Source organism: Montipora foliosa, chromosome 6 (genome assembly GCF_036669935.1).
Source record: "Montipora foliosa isolate CH-2021 chromosome 6, ASM3666993v2, whole genome shotgun sequence".
NCBI lineage: Eukaryota > Metazoa > Cnidaria > Anthozoa > Scleractinia > Acroporidae > Montipora > Montipora foliosa.
The window spans coordinates 60,827,696-60,847,695 of record NC_090874.1 but is presented as its reverse complement, the minus strand read 5'-3'; the positions used below and the strand labels follow the sequence as shown (position 1 = coordinate 60,847,695).

The window sequence follows — 20,000 nt, the reverse complement described above, 5'->3', positions numbered from 1 at the left end:
TTACTACACCTATACATCTCTTAAAGGAACTCCAAACTTTAAAAATTAACATGGAAACATCATTACATGCCATGACCTTTCATTAACATTCTAATTCATAGTTCGTGTCCACGAAAGAAAGAAGCAGGGAAATGTACTAAGCAATTTGGATATGTGACCATTGGATATGTGAACATTGCACGAGGTATTCAGCTCTCAATTGATGCTTATAATGCCATAAGAACAAGAATGTCTTTAACTTACTTCTTAGATTGATCAGGGAAAATAGCTGGTGAAAAAACAGCCCGGTTGTAGGGAGCGAGCTTCTGGTGATGAGTTGTGCTTTGCAAGCATTTACTCTTCCCTCTGTCGAAATGAAGTAAACTGGTTGGGTTTAAGGATTATAGCTAGCGGTAAAACAAATTTATAAGCATTTAGCCAAGTATACTGACCTGTTGATCAAAATATTGCCCTTTCGATAGTTTTTCTATATTTACACGACGCAAGTACAAGAGATGCAGAAATTATCAAACGAACAGCATCAAACAGTCTTTCTTCCTTGGTTCAGGATGGCTTCACTGCACGTCGTCTGAGAATTCGAAGTCACCACTCCTTATATGGAAGGGATGAGCTGAAAAGGAAGTCTTGACACTAATTGTTCAAGCAGGCGTTGCACTTGAGATATTTCACTGAAACAGACAACTCTTTGGGGTCTTTGGCAGAAAAAGTGAAACACTGCGCATTGCACGAAGCCGTTTTGAAACCTATCACGAAAATGTGGGCGCAAACTCCAGAGAACAGGAAATAGCTGTCAACAGGACACGGTTTATGGCGTAATACGTGCTACTGCGCTGATTCTCGGATTAATTTCATTTTAAATACTAAGGAATCCAGTCATTCTTTGTTCAATATCACAGTTTTGTCAAGTTCGTGGAATTACATTAAAGGTACTCTATCGATCGTTTCATTTCACTCTTTTGGTGGGTTCCTCGAGATGCTCGTTCTGGCGATTTTAGGAAGAGACGTAGCGCCGAAATTTTACCAGCAGGGGTAGGGAAGGGAAGGTTCTGAGCCCACGCACTCCAAAATATTACATTGTGGGAATCAGATAGAACCAAGAGATCTCCCATTGCCTACAAGTAACTTATTCCACCATTTCGAACGAAATTTTACTGAAAACAAAAAACAATGAAATTACACCAAAAAAACTTTTTTGTACAATATCCAACATAGTAGTGTTTTTGATGAATTAAACTTTAAAAAAAAAACTATGCAAGCTCTGACAATTCAAAGTTAAAACTGTCAATCAAGAGGTCCCTTTTGCATTGTACAAAAAGAGCATGTCAAGCTCACTGTTGACTAAACACAAAGAATACTGTGTGATATTTTATTACAGTTACCCTGTAGTTTTGTGAAAAATGTCACCTGTTCCATGCAAAACTTTTTATTTTTAACACTGAACTAGTTCGAAAAATCTATCTAAAAGCATGTGCATGGTGGAAACAACGCTTGTTACGGGAACATGGTATGCATGCTGTAATTAACATAAAGCTAATCAAACTTGGTATAGCCAGCACCATAGGCAGAGTTGGAAGTGTAGCTGGTTGCAGAAGTATATGTACTACTTGCTGCTGTAGGTGTAAAGGTGTAAGTGGTATAAGTATTCTTTGCAGGATAGCTATCTTGTGGTGGATATGATGTGGCATAAGACTGACTGCTGCTTGTAGCATAGGTGGAGGGGTAGCCGGTTGTGTTATTGCTTCCACCGCCATTGTGACTGCTGCGTTCACCTATCTGATTTCTGTACTTTGCATTCTGTTCCAAAAGAACTTCATTTGTTGCCTTCAAGTCGGTGACCTGTTTCTGGAGGTCGGCCACTTTGCGTCGTAACGATTCATTTTCATCCACAAGGTAGTAATAATTCTGACCATCATAGGATTCCCGGCGTCGTTTACCATATGGACCATCAAAACCATAGCCCCCATAATCTGAATCTGGACCATCTTCAAATACATGACGATATCGACAGCCTTGCCCCCTTGAACACTTCCTGTTTAGGTAATCTTTGCAGACAGGATCATTAGGTCCAGCTCTGGTTGGCTCACCTCTGTTAGCATAAAAGGAATCACGTTTCGGTGGCATTTGACCTGTTCGCAAAAATATCTTCTCTTCATTGTTTGACAGATGCAGGTACTTGCAAGTTGAGCGTTGACATTTGCCATTCTGATAGTCTCGGCAAATCATTGGGCTGTTGGTGAGCTCAGTTCCCATCCCATCTGGGTGCTGAAATTTGCATTTAGGGCCGCGAGTGCACACACCACGCTGATAATCACGACAGATCAAGTCTTTGACATCAAGGTTCTTATCGGTGGCATTATTGTTGGTATCATTATCTTTGGGGTTTTCATGCATATCCATTGAGGCAGGGTTATTTAGGTTATTGCACAGTCAATAGATGCTGGTCAATAAGCGCTTTCGATTCTAACAGTCAAGGGGGGCTCACCAGACAACAGAATCACAGGCTATCGCTGCAAATGCTGCCAAGATGCTGTCTGCAAACCTGCTGCGAGGCTTCTGCGTAAATTCACTGATGCTTTGCGACACGCAAGTCAGGCGGACTGGAATGCTGCGTAACGGAAGCGCAAAATGCAAAAGGTTAGGTCATATGAAATGGGTAATTTAACAGCTTTAAAGGTGAGGTACCGCTCAGCACATACAAATAAATCTCACCGCATAATAACTGTTCTCCTTTGAGAAACCATTAGATTGATGCTGATGAAAAACTTACGGCCACATGCACTCAAAAACCAAATCAAGTTTTATTTCATTTGCTTTAAAGTCATATTCTCAATAACGACACAAAATTAATCATAAAACGAAAATCACAGAACGAAACTAGAGACCGATGGTGTATACACTCGAAGGCATATCCCTCAAGGGCATTAGACAGGGAAATCTTCACTCAAAATCAATGAACACGACCCTCCAAGTATGCAACTTAGATGAGAAAGATGCGGCCAAGAAAATTCATAGTCCAAACGTGGCCGCCCTCGTGAAACTCGAGATATAGATAAAACGTTACGTGTGTGATGTTCAAAAATACGAAAAGACTATCAGAAACCCTTTAAAAGAAAACTACAGCAGAATTTTTGGAGTCATTACTTATATCTGAAATAACCTTTACACACATGAAACTGTGAATGGACTCGATGACACACGAGGCGAGAGTCGCAGATTCGGCATTGTTATAATCCAAAGTTTAAGAGCTACTAAACTCCGCTCGCTTAATTAACTCAACAATGAAATAGCGCATACTTTGCCTGGTATCCTACGGCGCCTTTCGCTTAGCACTTCTTGCTTTGCTTTAGAAGCAAATTTAATGGTGATGATCGCCCAAAAGAATATATACGTACTGCAACGCTTCGTTCCCTCGAATCCAAAATGGGGGACAAGCTGTTAACATGACACGTGTTCAGATGACATCATGAACATGTCCATATTTGGAAAGGGACTGCATGATGGTGGTACTGAGTTTCCATAACTTTTTTATTTGATAAAAAAGAACGTTGTCATTTTTTTTGTCAAAATTGAGAAAGACTTGAAACTAACAAACAAATATTTTACGCATTTTGTTTCTGGATCCTGTTATTTTTTACCGCTTTTTTTATGCTAGACACGTTACGTCATTTGGAGACAATCTTGTACGTATAAAACAGCTTGTAATTTCTCCCCACTCTTCGCGTGGCTGATTGGTGAACTCAAAACAAACGTTTTTTAATTCCATGTGATTGTGGCAACAAGCAAAACATGGCGGACCTCGAACAGTTTGAATCGCGTCTCTGTCACACAATGATGGACATTGAATCACTCGGAACTGCAACACCAAGTAGCTTGTGTAGTACTCCAGAACTAGAGATAAGAGGAAATGAGAACTGTCTGGAAAGAGATTTGAAACAATTCTCTGAACACGAGGAGTCCGCCGCCGTCGAGAACAACTCTCGCATCTTCAACGATGACACTAGCGATCCCAAACCGAAAGAACTACGAAGTAACGATTCACCTTGTTCAGGTGTAAGCTATAAGGAGTAAGTGTGATTTCTTAATCATTTGGTGCTAAGTAGTATTCTCCTTTGCAGCATTGTCCAAGATCGCAAGATCGGACGAACTGAATTCTTTTTTGCTGACCCAACAGTCGAATTTATTTTATGTTCTGCAGAAAGACAAGAGCTTGTTCAAAAGTTGTCACAAATAAGGATGAAACAATCGTAAAATGCAAGTGGATTTCGTGCCATGCATCTGTTCAAAATGCCGCAGAATTATCCGAACATGTTAGAACCGCTCACGTCGAGCCGATGTCTTCCCAAGACGTTTTCGTGTGCTTGTGGGAAGGTTGCAAGGTGTTTGACAAGCCGAGTCTATCACACTCGTGGCTTTCTAAGCATGTTAACGTTCACACTGGTGCTAAACCATTTAAGTGTATGATCAGTGGATGTGCATTGACTTTTTCGTCTAGAGAAGGATTGGCCAGGCATGTACCCTCACATTTTAACGACTCGAGGCCAACAAAAAAGCAAAAAAGTGAAAATTTGCAGTCCTCTCCTAAGAAATCAATCAAAAAGAAGAAGAAGAAAATTAAGATACTACGACAAGCGAGACCTCCAGCCCAAGGTGAGCAGACCTTTTTCTATGCAAAAACTACATTTTAATAAGACTTAAATTTACTTTCCGGGAGGGACTTGCCAAGTTGTAATCTGTCCGTGATGGACACTTCTCAACCGTGATGTTAAAAGGCATACGTCTATCATGGGAGTTAGAATATGCCTCTTTCTGACGAATGGAGAAACTGATGGCTTATATAAAGTTTTACAATTGAGTCAAAGATGTTCCCATTTTGATTTAAACATTATTATCTGAAAAAAAAAAAGAAAGATTGTAAAACGTTGGTTACACCCCATGAACTGGTACATTTCATCGTTTTTCACTTTTAGCATGAAAATGAGAACATCACGTTGGCCAGAGATCAGGTCCGTAGCCAGTATGAGGGCAAACAGAGTCACTTGCCTCAGTGTTTCCTTTAAAATGTAATCCTCTTATAAAACACCTAAATAGTACCTAAGAAGATAATTTAACCATGACATTGCCTCAGTCATAATTTTTTTTCTGGCGACTGCCCTGGAGATCACATGGCAATAGTCAGAAAACTACATTTTGCCATTCTCAACAATCATGACATGCACACCGAGTGAACTAATGGAAGCTTTTAGATTTTGAAATTTATGAACAAGTTGGAAGGCAAGTAAAAGTGTATGCTTACATATGTTGTTTTTCTACCAAAAATTCATGTTTTTCATTTTCTAGTGATGTTTTGTCCTTATGCCCTGGCTGTACAGCTGCTATTGGCTCAACAAGGTTGATAGGTCATTAATGTGTGTGTCTTGCAATTGTCACGCTGCGATGCACTTTCTTCTTATGCTCTATTTCTCCTGTGCCTTTCCCTGCTGACTCCCTCATTTTCCAGAAAAAAGGACAATGAAATGCCACAGCAGAACTTATGGAAAGAAAAATAATAATTGAAAAAAGAAACCTGTCCTATAATCTGGTTATGGAACAGACTTAACTGATTAGAGTGTAATGTGAAGTGCTACATGTAAGTTTTGGTTTATATGGAACACCCTGTATGCCAGTCTAGGAGAAAGATCACCTGTTATAAAGAAATGTCTGGCTTGTGTGTGTAATAAAAAGGTCTTGTTTTTTTTTTTTATTCAAATAGCAAAAGAAGACTTCATAAACCAACATGCAGTGACAAAAATAAAAGAGAAACTCCCATATGTTATGCCTTTATCATGCTACAGATTAGGAATAGATGGAGCAAAAATTGTCTTTCAAAGCAAGGTAAGTCGTGTGTACTTGCAGGTGTGTTGACCAAGAAACGTACGAAGTGTCACATCTGGTAGTTGTATTAAAAGTGGACATCTTTTCTTAATTGTGTATACATGTAGGAGGGCAACATGAGGATTGATAAATAAAATGCTGGAGTATTTTTGTCAAAATAGTATGCACCCAATAGCTATTTTCTCCCACCCATAGAGAATACTTTTAGCAATATTTGGTTACTAGAGAAAAGTTCTTCTGTTTTGTTTTTTTGTTTTGTTTTGTTTTTTTCAGTTTTATTGTTTTCTGCTTTAATTTACAATGTATAGTCCCAATGATGGAGTGTTTGTTGTCTTTAGCAAACTTAGGGAGTTCAATATCCTGGGTAGTAAGTTTTTGTAAGGACTCTTGTCAACAAGGTGGCATGATTAGCAGGTGTTTTCCATTTTTTAGCAGTGAACATTCGAACTTCCTTATCAATGAAACGAGGCAGCTTTTTGTCCATCATTTAAAAATAATGCTTAAAGCATCACCTGCTTACGGATTGTAAAAACATGACTAGTGATATAGCTTGCATATCTCAAGTTGTGTATCTTCTTTTGGCCATACTTTGATCTTAAAAGGAGACAAAAATGGAATCCCATAATGGTATGCTTGATTACGTTCCCCAAATTTTAAAAACATCTTTTCAATGTTTGCCATTCTCCACAATGATCAATAAGTTACTAACACCTTCCTTCGGTAGGAAATTTGGTGTAAAAAAAAAGCGTTGTTACATTATTCGCAAGAAGTATTTCATTCGATTCTCATTCTTTTCCTCAAACACAGACCAAGGAAAACGTCTTAATATTCTCTTTCACACTGTTGTACACAATCTCATTCTGGCCTGGTCAAATTATTTCTCATGCCAGATAACGTTATCCATTAGTTGCCTATAGTCCGTTTTTAAAAGGTGGAAAGATTTTGTATACCCAGATGTAATCATAAACACAGGTTCTGAAAGTTCACAAAGGAGAAAAAACTCCAAAGCACCTTGTCCATAGAAATAAAGTTAACTGGGTTGTGAAAAGAGGAGAGTCATTCTGTGTTCCTATACTTCTTTTCCTTTGTTCTTTTTAGGTTCTTGGACGAAGAACTGAAGAGAAGAATGGTGAAGTGGATGTGCTTTTGAGGTGGTTGCCAGAAGACATGTGAGTACAAAATCGAATTTTAATCGCTCTTTGAGAAGCACTCTTTAAAAATCACTTATTGATGACTTGGTGATCAAAAAAATGCTTAGAGATTCCATTTACTAGTGATTAGCAACATTCGTTCACGCCTGATATTGCTCAAGGAACGTTAATTAATAACTGCGACGATCAGCGCCTTGACTTGATTCGCTCCGCATTTCAAATATATATGACTTTCATGTATTAACTTTTGTCATACCGGCAGATCATCGTGTTGGTGAGACTTATTTAAGGTTTCACATTTCTTATCAACCACCTCAAAACTGCGGAGAGAATCAAGTCAAGGCGCTAATCATTGCAGTTAACGTTCCTTGAGCAGTATTAAATGAAAGGAAATCCTGGAACAATTCAGGCTTGAAGGAATGTTGCTAATTAATCACTAGTAAATTGAATCTCTAAATATTTTTTGATCACCATGTCATCAATAAGTGATTCTTAAAGAGTGCTTCTCAAAGAGTGATTAAAATTTGATTGTCTACTCTAAACTGCACCTAGTTATTTGAACAATATCACGTCTTGTCAACAGATTACCGGATGAGTGGGTACCGTTGAATGATGTACAGAAGCACAGGACGAAAACTGTACACATCTCTCAGCTACCAAACGACGTGGCCGCAGAATTGGATCCTTCTTTTTACAGGCGTCTCTCTCACAGAAAGCATCATCGAAAATAACACCAAGAGGAGGTTTTGTGTTCACCAGTTAACCCCTTTTGTTTATACTAACTTAAATTTGTATTATTGTATTTAACACCTGCCTCATTTTGTCAGGATCACGGGATTTTAATTAATGTTCGCTGTTTGTGATGAATATTGTTTGGGTTATCACCTCTAGCGCATCAACAGTCTGTTCCTTTTTCGTCCTTAGAGTTTTCGAGGTGCCGCCAGTCCCATTGTTTAGGTCAGAAAGTGTAAACATTGGGTTGAACGCTTACTGTTTTTGGAGTAGGGCGGAAGAGATCAGAATAGAAAGCTTCACGGTCTTAGCATTTATGGCCTTGTGTACTCTAAACACTGTGTTGTAAAGATGAAAAATTTCCCTGGAAAGACACGAAGTAAGATGTGGTTTCTTGATTGCCGAAAACTTAACGCTTATTGAGACGGAAAAAAGGTAAACCGTTGTATAGACAGTTTAATAAGACAGTTCACCTGTTTATTGTCGTGCAATCTTTGATTTTGACAGAAAAGTGACACGCTGTACATAGAGGATATTACGTGGCCGCGCGGAGATGCGAATTTCTCTTCGAGTGTTGAAATATTTCACGACTGAGCGCAGCGAACGATTGAAATATTTTTCAACGCGAGAAGAGAAATTCCGTATCTCCAAGTGGCAATGCTGATATTCTATTTATTATATAAACACCAATGAAATACTAAATCATTTCACGAAAGGCAACAGTAACCTTTTCATGTGTAAAGATATCATGTTTTCGCACGAAAGCTCACTTGGTATTTCATTAGTGTTTATCTATAATAAAAAGTTATACGTAAGTCGCTTTGCAGTAAAAGAACATTTTCTACCTATTGACAGGCTGTGAATCAGATTTCCCGTTTACTTTGTGTTTATTGGCCGAACTTTGGTTCGCCAATCGTAGATTTTCTTTTGAGATTCAAGTAAATACATAAAGCAATACGGTCACTGGGTCGCAAGGAGAGGGGTGGGATTGGAGGTGTGGTAGGGATTACTCTTGAACAAAGCATCACCTTTAGGGTCGGGGAGCAGCGCTCTCCATCCTTCTCCCTTTTTCTCTTGAGAGTAGGTTTCCCTGTTAGCAGAGGTGTCTTTTCTTTTGCGTTCGCTGGGCTGAGAGGAGTGCGAGAAAAGAGACCTCTGCCACGTGTTGAAACTCACTGTGTTGAGCATGCGCGGCGGTTACTTAGGGACCGAATCCCCACGTGTTACTTCGCATTTCACTTAAGGGAGGTGGCTCTCAACTACCAATCCGTTGCCATAGACCCCTTCAAATTGTCATTTCTCGAATTCCTTTAACTCTACAGAAATCCTTTCTTGCCAAATGTGTTCTATGTAACATTCCTTTGTATGATTCGACTCACAACCATATTTGGTCAATCGTGTGACCAAAACATCAAATGCCCAAAAACTCAGCGAGTTAACTATGTTGTTTTCAATTTTTTAACGCAACAGTATGAGAACATTCTAACACAAAATCTGTAGCATGGATTTTAAAAGAAATTATTTCACAAAACATTATGACGTCAGAAGGTCCTTCTTTGACACACTTTCCAAAATATCAGTGCCATTTTTTGTCCAAATAGAAATTCCATGCTACAGTTTACGAAAAGAGATGGAACGGTTCCCATCCGTTTAAAAAACGCCTCTTTCGTTTCCTGGGGGCCTTTAACTGTTTTTCACTGAAACTCACGGCAGAGGACGGGGACTAGTTGCGTATGCACCTTGTGATTAAAGTGATGTCAGATTTCCACTGAAAAAGTTACTTGATAGAACCATCCATGCAACCTTTTTGTAGTGCTCTTTGACTAAAAAGCTTCCTTAGTAACCATTGTCTTTCTGTGGTTAAGTGCCACCCCCCTTAACAACAGCGGAATTACGTTAAAGAATGCGCGAGACACAGTGGGCTCAAGTCACAATCAGCAAACGAGGGCATGCGTTTTCAACAACAGGGATGTCGCTAATCGCCGGCTGCAGGTGAAAATCGCCGCTTGAGAAAGGGATGATCGCCGGCTGAATTTTGGGGTCGATCGAAGTGACCCGCAACGATCGCAAATTATTCTCTACGAAGTTTAAAAGTCATTGGATGTGTTAACAAAAAAAAAAACATTAAATATCTGCCTGTCTACTGAATTATCACTAGAATTTATCGACACTGGAAATGAAATAAAAGCGTTGGTTTTGAGTACTGTTGTGCGTTCCGGGTGTTGCGAGACACTGGGAACAAACCTGTTACCAGGTCCCTTTGATGCTCAGAGCACGAACCGCTTCAATAGAACCTTCAACCGGAACCGGATGAATTTATTCTTTGCTACAACCCTGTCAGAACACTGCCGTCCAAGGTGGATCAAAGTGAGTTTCGACCCATGGCAGAGGTCTCCTCCCGTATTCGTCAGCCTAGCGAACACAAAAAAAGAAAAGAGACCTGCTTGCAGGGAAAGGGAAAGATTGATTGCATTTATTTATGCAAGTTCTTCAGAAAAGTTGAAGTTGCTAACAAGAACCAATTCCCACTGGGCTTTCCAGGCAATGAACGATTCAAGCACGGATTAGGAATTGTTTAGTTCGTGACTGTCTTTCCCTTAACTGACTTACGCAATGTATAGGATTTTATGACAACCTGGGAGTGGAAGGCAAAATGGTGGCTTCTACCCAGTAGATCCAACCCGTTTACGTTTGTTTACTAGTACTAGGAACAGCCTTTTCGCTGTGGTTTGAATATAAAAATACGGAAAATGCTTCGTTTCCCGATAAAAATGTTTTTTACAATCTTTTCTTATAAAAAAGTTACTTAATTTGTTTCTTTTACTTTCTAGAGCATCGTCCTTGCGCTAAAAACTTGATCTCGTTTTCGCCGAGAGCATAATTATAAATGATAAATTCGTCGATGAGTCCTGATAGATATGTGCCCTCATAAAAATGTCTTCCAATTCCAGCAAAATGTCCCCAGTCCTGCGAGAGGTCCCCGCTAGCAGACTTCTGCTTGACAAGAATACCATTCACGTAAACTTTAGCCAGCATGGCGGCTGAGTCATACAGAGCAACCACGTGGCTCCAGCGACGAGCGGGAATGACGGGGAGTGTAACGACGTTGAAAACTTCCTTGTCGTTTTCTTGGTGGTGATACCACATGACTTTTCCATCCTTCACTGCGAAGTCGTATTGGTCGTGTTTGTGATCCGAATGGCTACCGATTGTGTTGAATATCTCATGACGACCCCTAGAGTGGTGTAAAATAGAGTTAAACGTAGTAAAAACATCTTGCTGTATATAGTAGAATTATCTGTGGAAAACAGTTGCCTGATAGAAAGATTTACCCCTCATCATTGACATTTGCCATTGAAGAGAACTCGTAATACCTTATTCTTGATTGCTTACTCTCGAAGGAGTACCCCCTGCCGATTTACGCACCTCCCCTTAACAGGTAGTTTAAAACGACCGTCCCTAGCTACCGGTCAGCTTTTTTTTTTTGCTAAAACAATAGGCTTATTCACATTATTTTCTTCTCTTGGTTCCTTTCGAACAGAAACGTTGAATTCTATCAAAATCGACCCTACTCGAATGACCACACCCTCTGTTGATATAGCACCTCCCAGCCTCACCTCAAAGTTTGAAATAAACGCACTCGTATTCGATTTAACACAACATACACGCTGTAGATGAAGCTAACAGTGAAATCTAACCTGTTTGTTTGTAGATTAATCCAGACTGATATCGAAATAGCCTTTTGAGGTTTTTCCCTGAAAGAATCTCCTGGTATTTTAATTTGCCCCATGGTCATATTAACTGATTTTCCGCATGTCCCATTACTGGATGAAGCCGATCCGTTTATGGCTATACCATTGTTAGCGAGACCGGATTGATCATACACCGTTTTACCAGTGAAGAGATTAAAGCCATAGTGAAGAACTATCCTATGATAATTGCACGTCTGAGCCAGCAAGGTGACTTCGTTTTGTTTTAAAGCACGCTCAAACAGGTAGAACTCATCTATGATGCCATAGAGCTTGTTCTGTTCAATCCACTGTCCATTAGCTGCTTTATCGTAAGATTTTCCGATGCTTATTTTTCCTGCCCAGTCCTGGAGAAAACCACAATCAGCCATCAGGAGAATATTATCAAAAGTGAAAATTTGTATTGTTTAACAAGGAGCTTATTGGTGTAGATTAGAGATTAGAAGAAAGCGGAAAAGCACTGCCTACCTTGGTATCACTTAGGTCTACAAAGGCATCGCCGAGACCCTGTTGTGGTTGGGGTAATCAGAAATCTAGTGGTTGACGAATAATTAACAATTAATCTACGAGGACGCGCTGAATGCGAAGTGATAGATAACGTCGAGTTGGTTAGAATCATTTTATATCCAGCAAGCCCGAGTAGAAAATTGTTTTATTAAAAACTCCAGGATCAACAACTCTTCTTTGGTGTTCCAGGGGGGAGTATTGTCGACTAAAGCATCGATTTCTGCCTCGGTCAATTCCGATCCAAAACTGCTTTTGTCGGCCATTTTTTCTCATAACTGCAAAAGTGTGTTCAGCTCTCATTATTGCTGACGCGTTCCTTGACCATATTAGGTACAGCAATGACGTCATCAAATTCTAACATCAAAACCGCAAGGTGTTTTGAATTTTTATCTTTCGGAGGTTGAAGATGGCGAAGAAATAAATCTTTTTTCAAGTTTCGATTTCCATGACGTTCTTCGTTTCGAAAATACAGCGTTTCGAATTTCCGAATTGTCACCTTGCGTGACACCATGATACAAATTTATTTGGTTGAAAAAACTGCCTATGCCTATGAATCTCAGCAGTCTGAGCGTTTCAAGTACATTAGGAGATGTGTTCATGATACACATGTATTTTATCTGATGAGCGAAAACTAAGCGCTTTCATCGCTAAATGAATTCCAGATGTTCGTGTGGATTTCTGGCCGCCATATTGGTGCACCAACGTGGCGGCTCCCACCCTGCCAGCAGAGCCTTTCTTAACTCGACGAGAAAGAAAGGACTCAGCAGAAATCGTGTTAAGTCTTTATTGAGTATGCCCGAGCCGTTGCTTGGAGACAGTTTCAAACCCAGGCCAAGTCTCGATCGCACTTCAAGACGCCATGTTGATTTTCGTACTGAAGGCTCGATTTTGACCTTCGCCTTGTTAAAAATATGAACGCGCGTTGCCTAAACCGGTTTGACTGGAGTGGCTAGCCCAGAAAGGTGGGCTGCGGCGACCTAAAAGACTTGACACGTTGTCTGCAGAGCCTCTTTTTCTCGCCCTCTGGTAAGTTTTAGAAAGGCTCTTCTCGTAGGGTGGGCAGCTCCATACAAATAACTCAGAAACAATGTACCGCACAGACCTGAGAACTTGTGAGGTGATTTATAAATGTGTCTCCTACAACATTCCAAGTTTTTATCTTATTTCATTGAACGGTTTTGATTTTATTTTTTTGTTGCCTGACAGTGAAAACGATCCAGGCTTTAGGAACTGATAGCCGTTGTCCGGCGAGCCAAGGAAAATGCTGGAAATCTAATATCCGTAGATCAGTTTTTAATAAGAAAATTTATTCATGAAAACTTGAGTAAATCTGAGATGTGACAGTTCTTCTCAGTTACCTGGGAGAGAGTTCCCGCGCCAGTAAACTCCTCTTTCTTTAGGACTCCATTCACATAGATCTCTGATTTTCCGCTGGACGCTGTGTAGGTGCAGCTGATGTGAGTCCAGGTCCCCGCTGGTACCACAGGCGTGGTAGTCTTGGCACTAAATACAGTCTGAAAGAACAAGAGTACACACTTTCAAGCACCTTTAATGGAAAAGTGAGCTTTCTGCCGTGCATCTTGCATCAAAAAAGTCTTATTGGTCATGAGACATATGTTAAGGCTATTTTCGGTGTAGTGGACGGAAAATAATGCAAAACTTAGTTGTCATCGAGGAGAGAGGTTTGGTAGGGCGTAAAGTTTTCCGGGAGAAGAGTTACGTTTTGAAATGATCGGCGCATTAGCTGGAAATTTAGTTACTTACTGAATGAAAAATCATTTCAGGATCTGTATATGGATTCAAGGAATTTGATAATTAACAATTAAACTTTTACATTGACAACCAGTGTTCTCAATCCGACGAGGAGTTTTCGTGCAACTTGCATTTGTCCCGCAACGCCATTCCTACAGACTTTCTCACATTACGAAACAAGTTGTTTTACGGGTGTTACACTGAGCAAGGTTTCATGCAACTTGTCTCGTTTCGATGATCACATGAGATTAAAGGAACATTTTCGCCGGCTTTTGCCACAAAGCGTTGCGACACAAGTTGCAGGACAGATGTTACAATGCGCATGCTTTAGAGAACTCAAAGGGTTTCTGCAACTGGTGTCGCAACGTCTTTGGCCGTTGCAAGGTATGTTGCACTGGGCAGTGATTGGTGCAACTTGTCTCGCAATGGACCAGACAAGTTGCACGAAATTGAAAATTGCACAGTGTAACAGCGCCCTACCTGTGATTTTTCGTTACGATGAAACCATTTCACTTGTCCATCGTCGATTTCAAACAAATACTGCACGTGACTGTTCCAAGGGTTGTCTGGGTTACACGTGCTAAATATAGTTTGTTGACCGCGATTGGAATCCAACTTGAGCCACACTGCCATAGTCACGCTGAACAACGGTTTTCTTTTCAACAACCCACCATTAATGAGGATATTACCTAAGGAATTCAAGCAATTAGAACAGTGCTTAAGTAAGGATAAACTGCCAAGAATGAAGTCCTTGTTTGTTTTGTACAAATTGGCTTCTTCAGTGCCGATCTTTATAATTACTGACCTCCGCTTAGCCTCAGACCGTTCCCACAAGTCCCACTGGTTTTGGCGATTGTGGCGAGGTTCGAGAGCTCGCCGTTGTTTCCGCTTCCAGAATCATCGAATACGGCACTTCCGGACACCCGATCAAACCCAAAGTAGAATATCTGGCCCGTGTTCGCTACAAAGGTAAGATAAAACAAAAGTGAATCGAGACTAGTAATCTTCTGAGTAACGAGGCCTACTGTAGCTTCATGCGTTATTCATGCGTGACATGGGAACGAGTTAGAAATTGAATATTCTGACGGCACGATTGAGGAGGCAGTGGGCGTTGAAGCCTGGTTTCCACTGGCGACGCAAGAACGCAAACAAGCAGAAGCGCAAGGGAGAGAAACTTTTCCGGCCCCTCCCATTTCTTCTTTTCACGCGGAAGTACATACATACATACATACATACTTAATTGACCACTCCCCATAGGGGCTTTTCAGGGCCAATGAAACACAATCAACGAAACGACAGAACACAACAACAACTGTTAAGAATCCCAACTGGCCGGAGGCAAACCAGTTGGCTATTTACAAGTGCAGCCGGGAAGTTGAACCAGGGAATACCAGGAACAAATTCAACGAGTGATTAGAAGGGGTCTTGAACCCGGGATATCCGGATCTCAAGGCAAGCGCTTTAGCCACTGGGCCACACTGCGGGCTCAACTCCAATAAGGACCAATGCCATGCTGTGAAAGTTATTTGCATAACAACAATTCGTCCGTGAGGGGTAAGAGTTTTTAAGCAAATGGCAAGCAACCGTGGATAATAATCCTGCCAGTGTACGTTGGAGTCAACTGACTTGATCTGATCGACTGTGGCTATTTCAATGTTGGAAAATTTCGAGAGGGTCTCCTTGTCCTAGAACGAGGTGGTCGACAGCTCTTCGGTGACCTCTCCCTTCCAAGAGACTTCGATTTGAAAATGTTTTAAGGGTGTGTCAGTCAGTTGGCTGAACAACGAAACCTAATTAACAAGGTACAACTATATACCTATAAAATTGTAAATCCTACGGAAGGGCTCATACCAAGAGAGGATGAGGAAAGACAACACATCCAACAAACATGGGCCTCCTCCAATGATAATAATTTTCAATCTAGATTTAGCCCGATGTCATCTGATTGGCTATCATTCGCTGCGCTACCATGGGCACGAGACCAAAATAACTTTCACAGCATGGCATTGGTCCTTATTGGAGTTGAGCCCGCAGGCACATTTTCTTTTGTTTAAAACTACATGCAAAGAGGCTTAAGGGTCAATAGACCAGTTTCGATATATCAAAATTCAGTCGTGAACAAAAGATTTCATCTCGAGGCTCTGGGGAATAAATGTAAGGAATAGACCTTATTCACGATAGCCGCCATGTTGAATTTGTGCAAATTAGCTACACACTTCTGAGGGGGCAAACAACACAAGTTCGAGAGGTTATAACGAACATCTTAGCCACACAGAAGATTTGTTTCACGTTCTTTGTATGTTTAAGTAGTAAAATAGAATGATTACACAAGTTACTTCGATGTTTTTTTAGTCAAAAATGAGCAGATAACAAAGTAGAAGGTCAAAATGTCGGAGGCAATCAAAAGATATAAAATTATTATAAAAGGTACTTAACTCTAAATTTTAAAATGCACTTTTAGCAATGTAAATTCAATATTTCGACGAGCCCATTTTCCGCAATTTGCCTTTATTCCAATGTTTGCCCCCCAGCATAACGCATGGATAATTTGCATGACAATTTGAAAACCAACATGGCGGCTATCGTGAATAAGGACTATTGTATGAGTTTATTCTCCAGAGCCTCGAGATGATGCCGTTTCTTTTAGACTGAATCTTAATATATCGAAATTGGTCTATTCAATACAACAAGACCCCTTAGCCTCGTTCATGTGGCAAAACCGCTGATAACTCCGATAAGGGTTATAGGCCATTCCCGAGTTCATGTCTGCCTCCTCTTCAAAGCGCGTCTAAGTGCGAAGTTTTTGTGATGGTTATTAGGATTACTTTACATATGAATAAAAGCTAATTTTCATAGAGCGGTTTTCAATTGAGTGTCGAAAGTAATTAGATAATTACTTTGGTTTTGCATTACTTCACTCAGTGATTAGTTCAAAGTTCTCGCGCCAATTTTTCAACCAATCAGAAGTGAAACCAAAACCAATCGTGGCTCGCGCGTGCACATTTTCCCGCGCTTTGTGTCAGCTACGTGTAATTACTTCGAGTTTTGATTGGTTTAACGGATTGTCTCCGACCTTTTTGATTGCCCAAAGTAATTACTTTGGTTTTGGTTTTACGACACTCATTTGAAGACCGCTCTAAGAGAAACTTCGCACTTAGATTCGCTTTGAAGAGGAGGCCGACATGAACTCGGAAATAGCCTATTGCAAAAATCTATCATGGGGCATAGGGATGTATCTTGCCTAAGAAATACAACGTGACAACTCGGTCAGGTCCTGAACCCGGGCCAGCGGGTGAACCACAAGGCCACCACGCCTTCAATTTTTCTAAGAACGACAAAGACGACAACTACAAAAAAATGTGCTTAAGTGTGTTCGCAGTATGTGCGGCGCATAGTACGATTATTTTTCCACGTTAAACCAAGAAAGGACGATAACTCCAATTGTTGTCCCTTTTTTCCTAAATACGACTTACGTGTTTTAGCCGAGCCGAAATTGCAGTTGTCGTAGAGAGTTTTTATTTCAAACGGAGACAGCTCCCTGCTATACATGAAGACTTCATCTAGAGTGTCGACGTCAGTTACGGAGCCAGAGTGTTTGCCAAACGCCGCGTAGCTATCCCAGTCTTCTGATAACCTGCCCACTCCAGGCCCTTGCTTATTCAAGTTGCCGTTGATAAAGATCTTGGCCTGGCCACTTTGAATGCTGTAAGTTGCTGCGATGTGAGCCCATTGATCTGGTTGATGTGATGTAAAAAATTAATAATCGTATTAGTTCTATTAGAATTGTCAACGTAATCTTGCGTCGACTCTCACTAAAGTAAGACTTGTATAATGCTTTTTTTTAACGGAGAAGAACCAAATAAATACCCAAATGAGTAAAAAAGTTGAACGGAGAGTCAAGAATGGACCGAGAGAATGTGAAGTGAGAGAGTGAAACCCCAATATTTGGCCCTATTCCGATGAAAATTATTTAATATCTATTATTCTCAAGTAAGTTTCGTGTCCTACTGCGTGGCTGGTATTTTCAAAGGCGACGCCTTGTTGGTCAGGTTGTGTGAAGGTGGTAACAACAGACAAAAATAACCTTTGCAGCACGGGAAATCTTAAAATATATTTTAATAATTATCATATCATATTCTCTTATCATATTCTCTTAAATGGACAAAATGGAAATGAAATTTGGTGAATAAAGTGGGAAAGTAAGATCTGTAGCTCAACATCACGTGACCCGTTGTATTGTCTCAGACTAAAAGTACAGTCTAGACAAAGGCATGGTGGGTTCGGTAACCACTACACCATTACGCCTCCACGATTACATGCTAATCGGGTGTCACTGGACTGGAATTCTCTATCTTGTAAAATTAAGTTCGTGTCAAATTGTGCGCTACTTACTCTCGGTAACAATAGGATCTGTAGTCACTTTGAACAGCTGTTTGTCATTCTGGTCGTTGTGACTCCAGCTCACGGCTCCGTTAGTCATGACAAGCAGATATTGATCGTGTTTATGCGCAGAGTGACCACCTATCGTGTCAAACAAGTAATGATGTCCCTTCACTGACGTCATGGTTATCCATAGCGCTATGGTAACGGCGTCGATTGGTTTGTTTCGAAAGGTTTTACCATCAAGCTTAATATCTGCTTGCCCGGCACTGATCTGAACACCATTCCCACAAGTTCCCTTGGCAGCTAAGAAGAAATAAGTAATTCAAAGAAGAGAAGTTGAAAAACTAGATTGAAAGGAAAAACCCAGAAAAAGTGGGAGTTGAGTGTTTCTGGTGAGGATATTCTCGTGGACCTTTTTCTGGCCCGCAGTAGAAAAAATGCCATTCTCAGCTAGCGTGAATTTAAATTCGTTCATATTAGGTCCCGTTCACACTTATCCGGATATTTTTGACTCCGCAACTTTTTTTCTTTGCGTCTTCTCCTTCCGTCCACGCGTATCCGGTGAATCCGGCTTGAAATCGTGTGGATGGTCGAAAATTCGATGACGTTACAAACTGAGACCCAGTCTTTACTGCGTAAATATTTAACATGGCCGCTGTACGAAATGCTATCGCTTTTCTTGTCGCTAACTAAGTCGCCTACTCGCACGCCTGATGGTGCATGCTCCGTTGACAATAATAACAGAGGAGTCCTGGATACTAGACCGAATCCGGATACGTGTGGACGGGCAAATTTGATTTGAACCTGGATACGTCGCTCAATGTAAAGGTGAAAATTTTTGAATCCGCAAAGAAAAAGGTTCCGGATTAAAAAATATCCGGATACGTGTGGACTGGGCCTTTCACACGTTCATTGATCTAGAAACCTTTAGATAACAACAATATTACATAAAAAAAGACCATGAATAGCAAACTTTATGACCTTTTAACTTAACGACAGAAATCGATGACTTGCATTGCTGAGAATGTTCTTGGCTAGAAGAAACTCTAAAAAATTATAGATATCATAACAACAGTTGACAACTCAATTTGTTTTAGCAGCACTTAAATAAGCTACCGATTAGTGATTCATTCAGTGGATAACGCAAGTGACCTTTTGAAATATGGAAGCCTGATCTCTGAGTTTCTAGGTCATAGAAAACTGTGAGATCCGCTGTCAGGGATTTATTGGAAATTACAATTCATTTTAAAACCAACCATGATACGGTCTTTATTAACCATTTCTAGGCGATGCATTGGTTAAATACTTACGTGGTGGCGGTGCTGGGGTTGGTTGGCCTGGAAGTGCGGATGGTCCTCCCATGAAAGCGTGATTCATCAGCCCAGAATCATCCAAGAATTTTGGGCCACTTTTTTTGTCAAAGCTCAGATGCAGGACCATAGTACTTTGAGGACCCTGGCATTTCTTTATTAGTAGATTCAGCTCCTGGTCGGTGAGTGTCTTATTGTATATGTACAGTTCGTCTATGTAGCCTTGTAAACGTCCTTTACGTCCAAACTCACCTATACCTGAGGATCAGTAGATTATGAGGAAAGTGGGAGCTTAATTCCTGTTCATCTTTTTGCAGAAAAGTGAGGATAACATAACGGTCGCCATAGAAAGAAATGGCGACCAAGGGCCATATTCACAGAAACAAAAGAAAAGACTTTTATAAATTATAAAAAAGGGGTTTCTATCGCTGAACAACATGCCCGCTGTTGTAATCAATTGGTTCCCCTTCCTGGGAACTGCGCACCGATTTGTTAAAACAGACACGTTATCTGTTCATTCTTTGGGCCGATAAGAGGCACTCGGA

General features: G+C 40.5%; 4 protein-coding genes across 8 annotated transcripts in view; 1 reads left to right on the top strand and 3 right to left on the bottom strand.

The window, feature by feature from the left end:
• Positions 1 to 572, bottom strand: part of LOC138008023 (phosphoinositide 3-kinase adapter protein 1-like) — a 46,673-nt gene extending 46,101 nt beyond the window's left edge. For 2 of the 4 annotated variants that reach the window (XM_068855191.1, XM_068855194.1), the window contains exons 1-2: positions 432 to 572; positions 244 to 345 (exon numbers count right to left, since the gene is read on the bottom strand). The gene's annotated coding sequence lies outside the window, so the exon portion shown is untranslated. Of the gene's footprint in view, positions 1 to 243; positions 375 to 431 lie in introns of those variants that run through there. The other 2 variants (XM_068855193.1, XM_068855192.1) reach the window with 2 other exon arrangements.
• Positions 573 to 1,527: 955 nt separating this feature from the next.
• Positions 1,528 to 3,448, bottom strand: LOC138008026 (zinc finger CCCH domain-containing protein 10-like). The gene is made up of 2 exons (XM_068855196.1): positions 3,295 to 3,448; positions 1,528 to 2,605 (listed from the first exon to the last, which is right to left on the bottom strand). Exon 2 carries the CDS (start codon positions 2,395 to 2,397, stop codon positions 1,531 to 1,533), a length of 867 nt encoding a protein of 288 aa, XP_068711297.1. The 5' UTR covers positions 2,398 to 2,605; positions 3,295 to 3,448; the 3' UTR covers positions 1,528 to 1,530.
• A 265-nt stretch (positions 3,449 to 3,713) lies between these two features.
• On the top strand, positions 3,714 to 8,602 carry LOC138008025 (zinc finger protein AEBP2-like). The gene is made up of 5 exons (XM_068855195.1): positions 3,714 to 4,064; positions 4,196 to 4,647; positions 5,750 to 5,871; positions 6,970 to 7,040; positions 7,606 to 8,602. The coding sequence occupies exons 1-5, from the start codon at positions 3,787 to 3,789 to the stop codon at positions 7,751 to 7,753; spliced, it is 1,071 nt and encodes a 356-aa protein (XP_068711296.1). The 5' UTR covers positions 3,714 to 3,786; the 3' UTR covers positions 7,754 to 8,602.
• A 147-nt stretch (positions 8,603 to 8,749) lies between these two features.
• LOC138008022 (uncharacterized) overlaps positions 8,750 to 20,000 on the bottom strand; it is a 23,741-nt gene continuing 12,490 nt past the window's right edge. For both annotated transcript variants that reach the window (XM_068855190.1, XM_068855188.1), the window contains 8 exons: positions 19,456 to 19,713; positions 18,155 to 18,448; positions 17,236 to 17,496; positions 14,568 to 14,723; positions 14,243 to 14,451; positions 13,369 to 13,524; positions 11,453 to 11,850; positions 8,750 to 10,989 (listed from right to left, as the gene is read on the bottom strand). In XM_068855190.1, the coding sequence (XP_068711291.1) occupies positions 10,575 to 10,989; positions 11,453 to 11,850; positions 13,369 to 13,524; positions 14,243 to 14,451; positions 14,568 to 14,723; positions 17,236 to 17,496; positions 18,155 to 18,448; positions 19,456 to 19,713 (2,147 nt within the window). In that variant the 3' untranslated portion in view covers positions 8,750 to 10,574. The remainder of the gene's footprint in view (positions 10,990 to 11,452; positions 11,851 to 13,368; positions 13,525 to 14,242; positions 14,452 to 14,567; positions 14,724 to 17,235; positions 17,497 to 18,154; positions 18,449 to 19,455; positions 19,714 to 20,000) is intronic.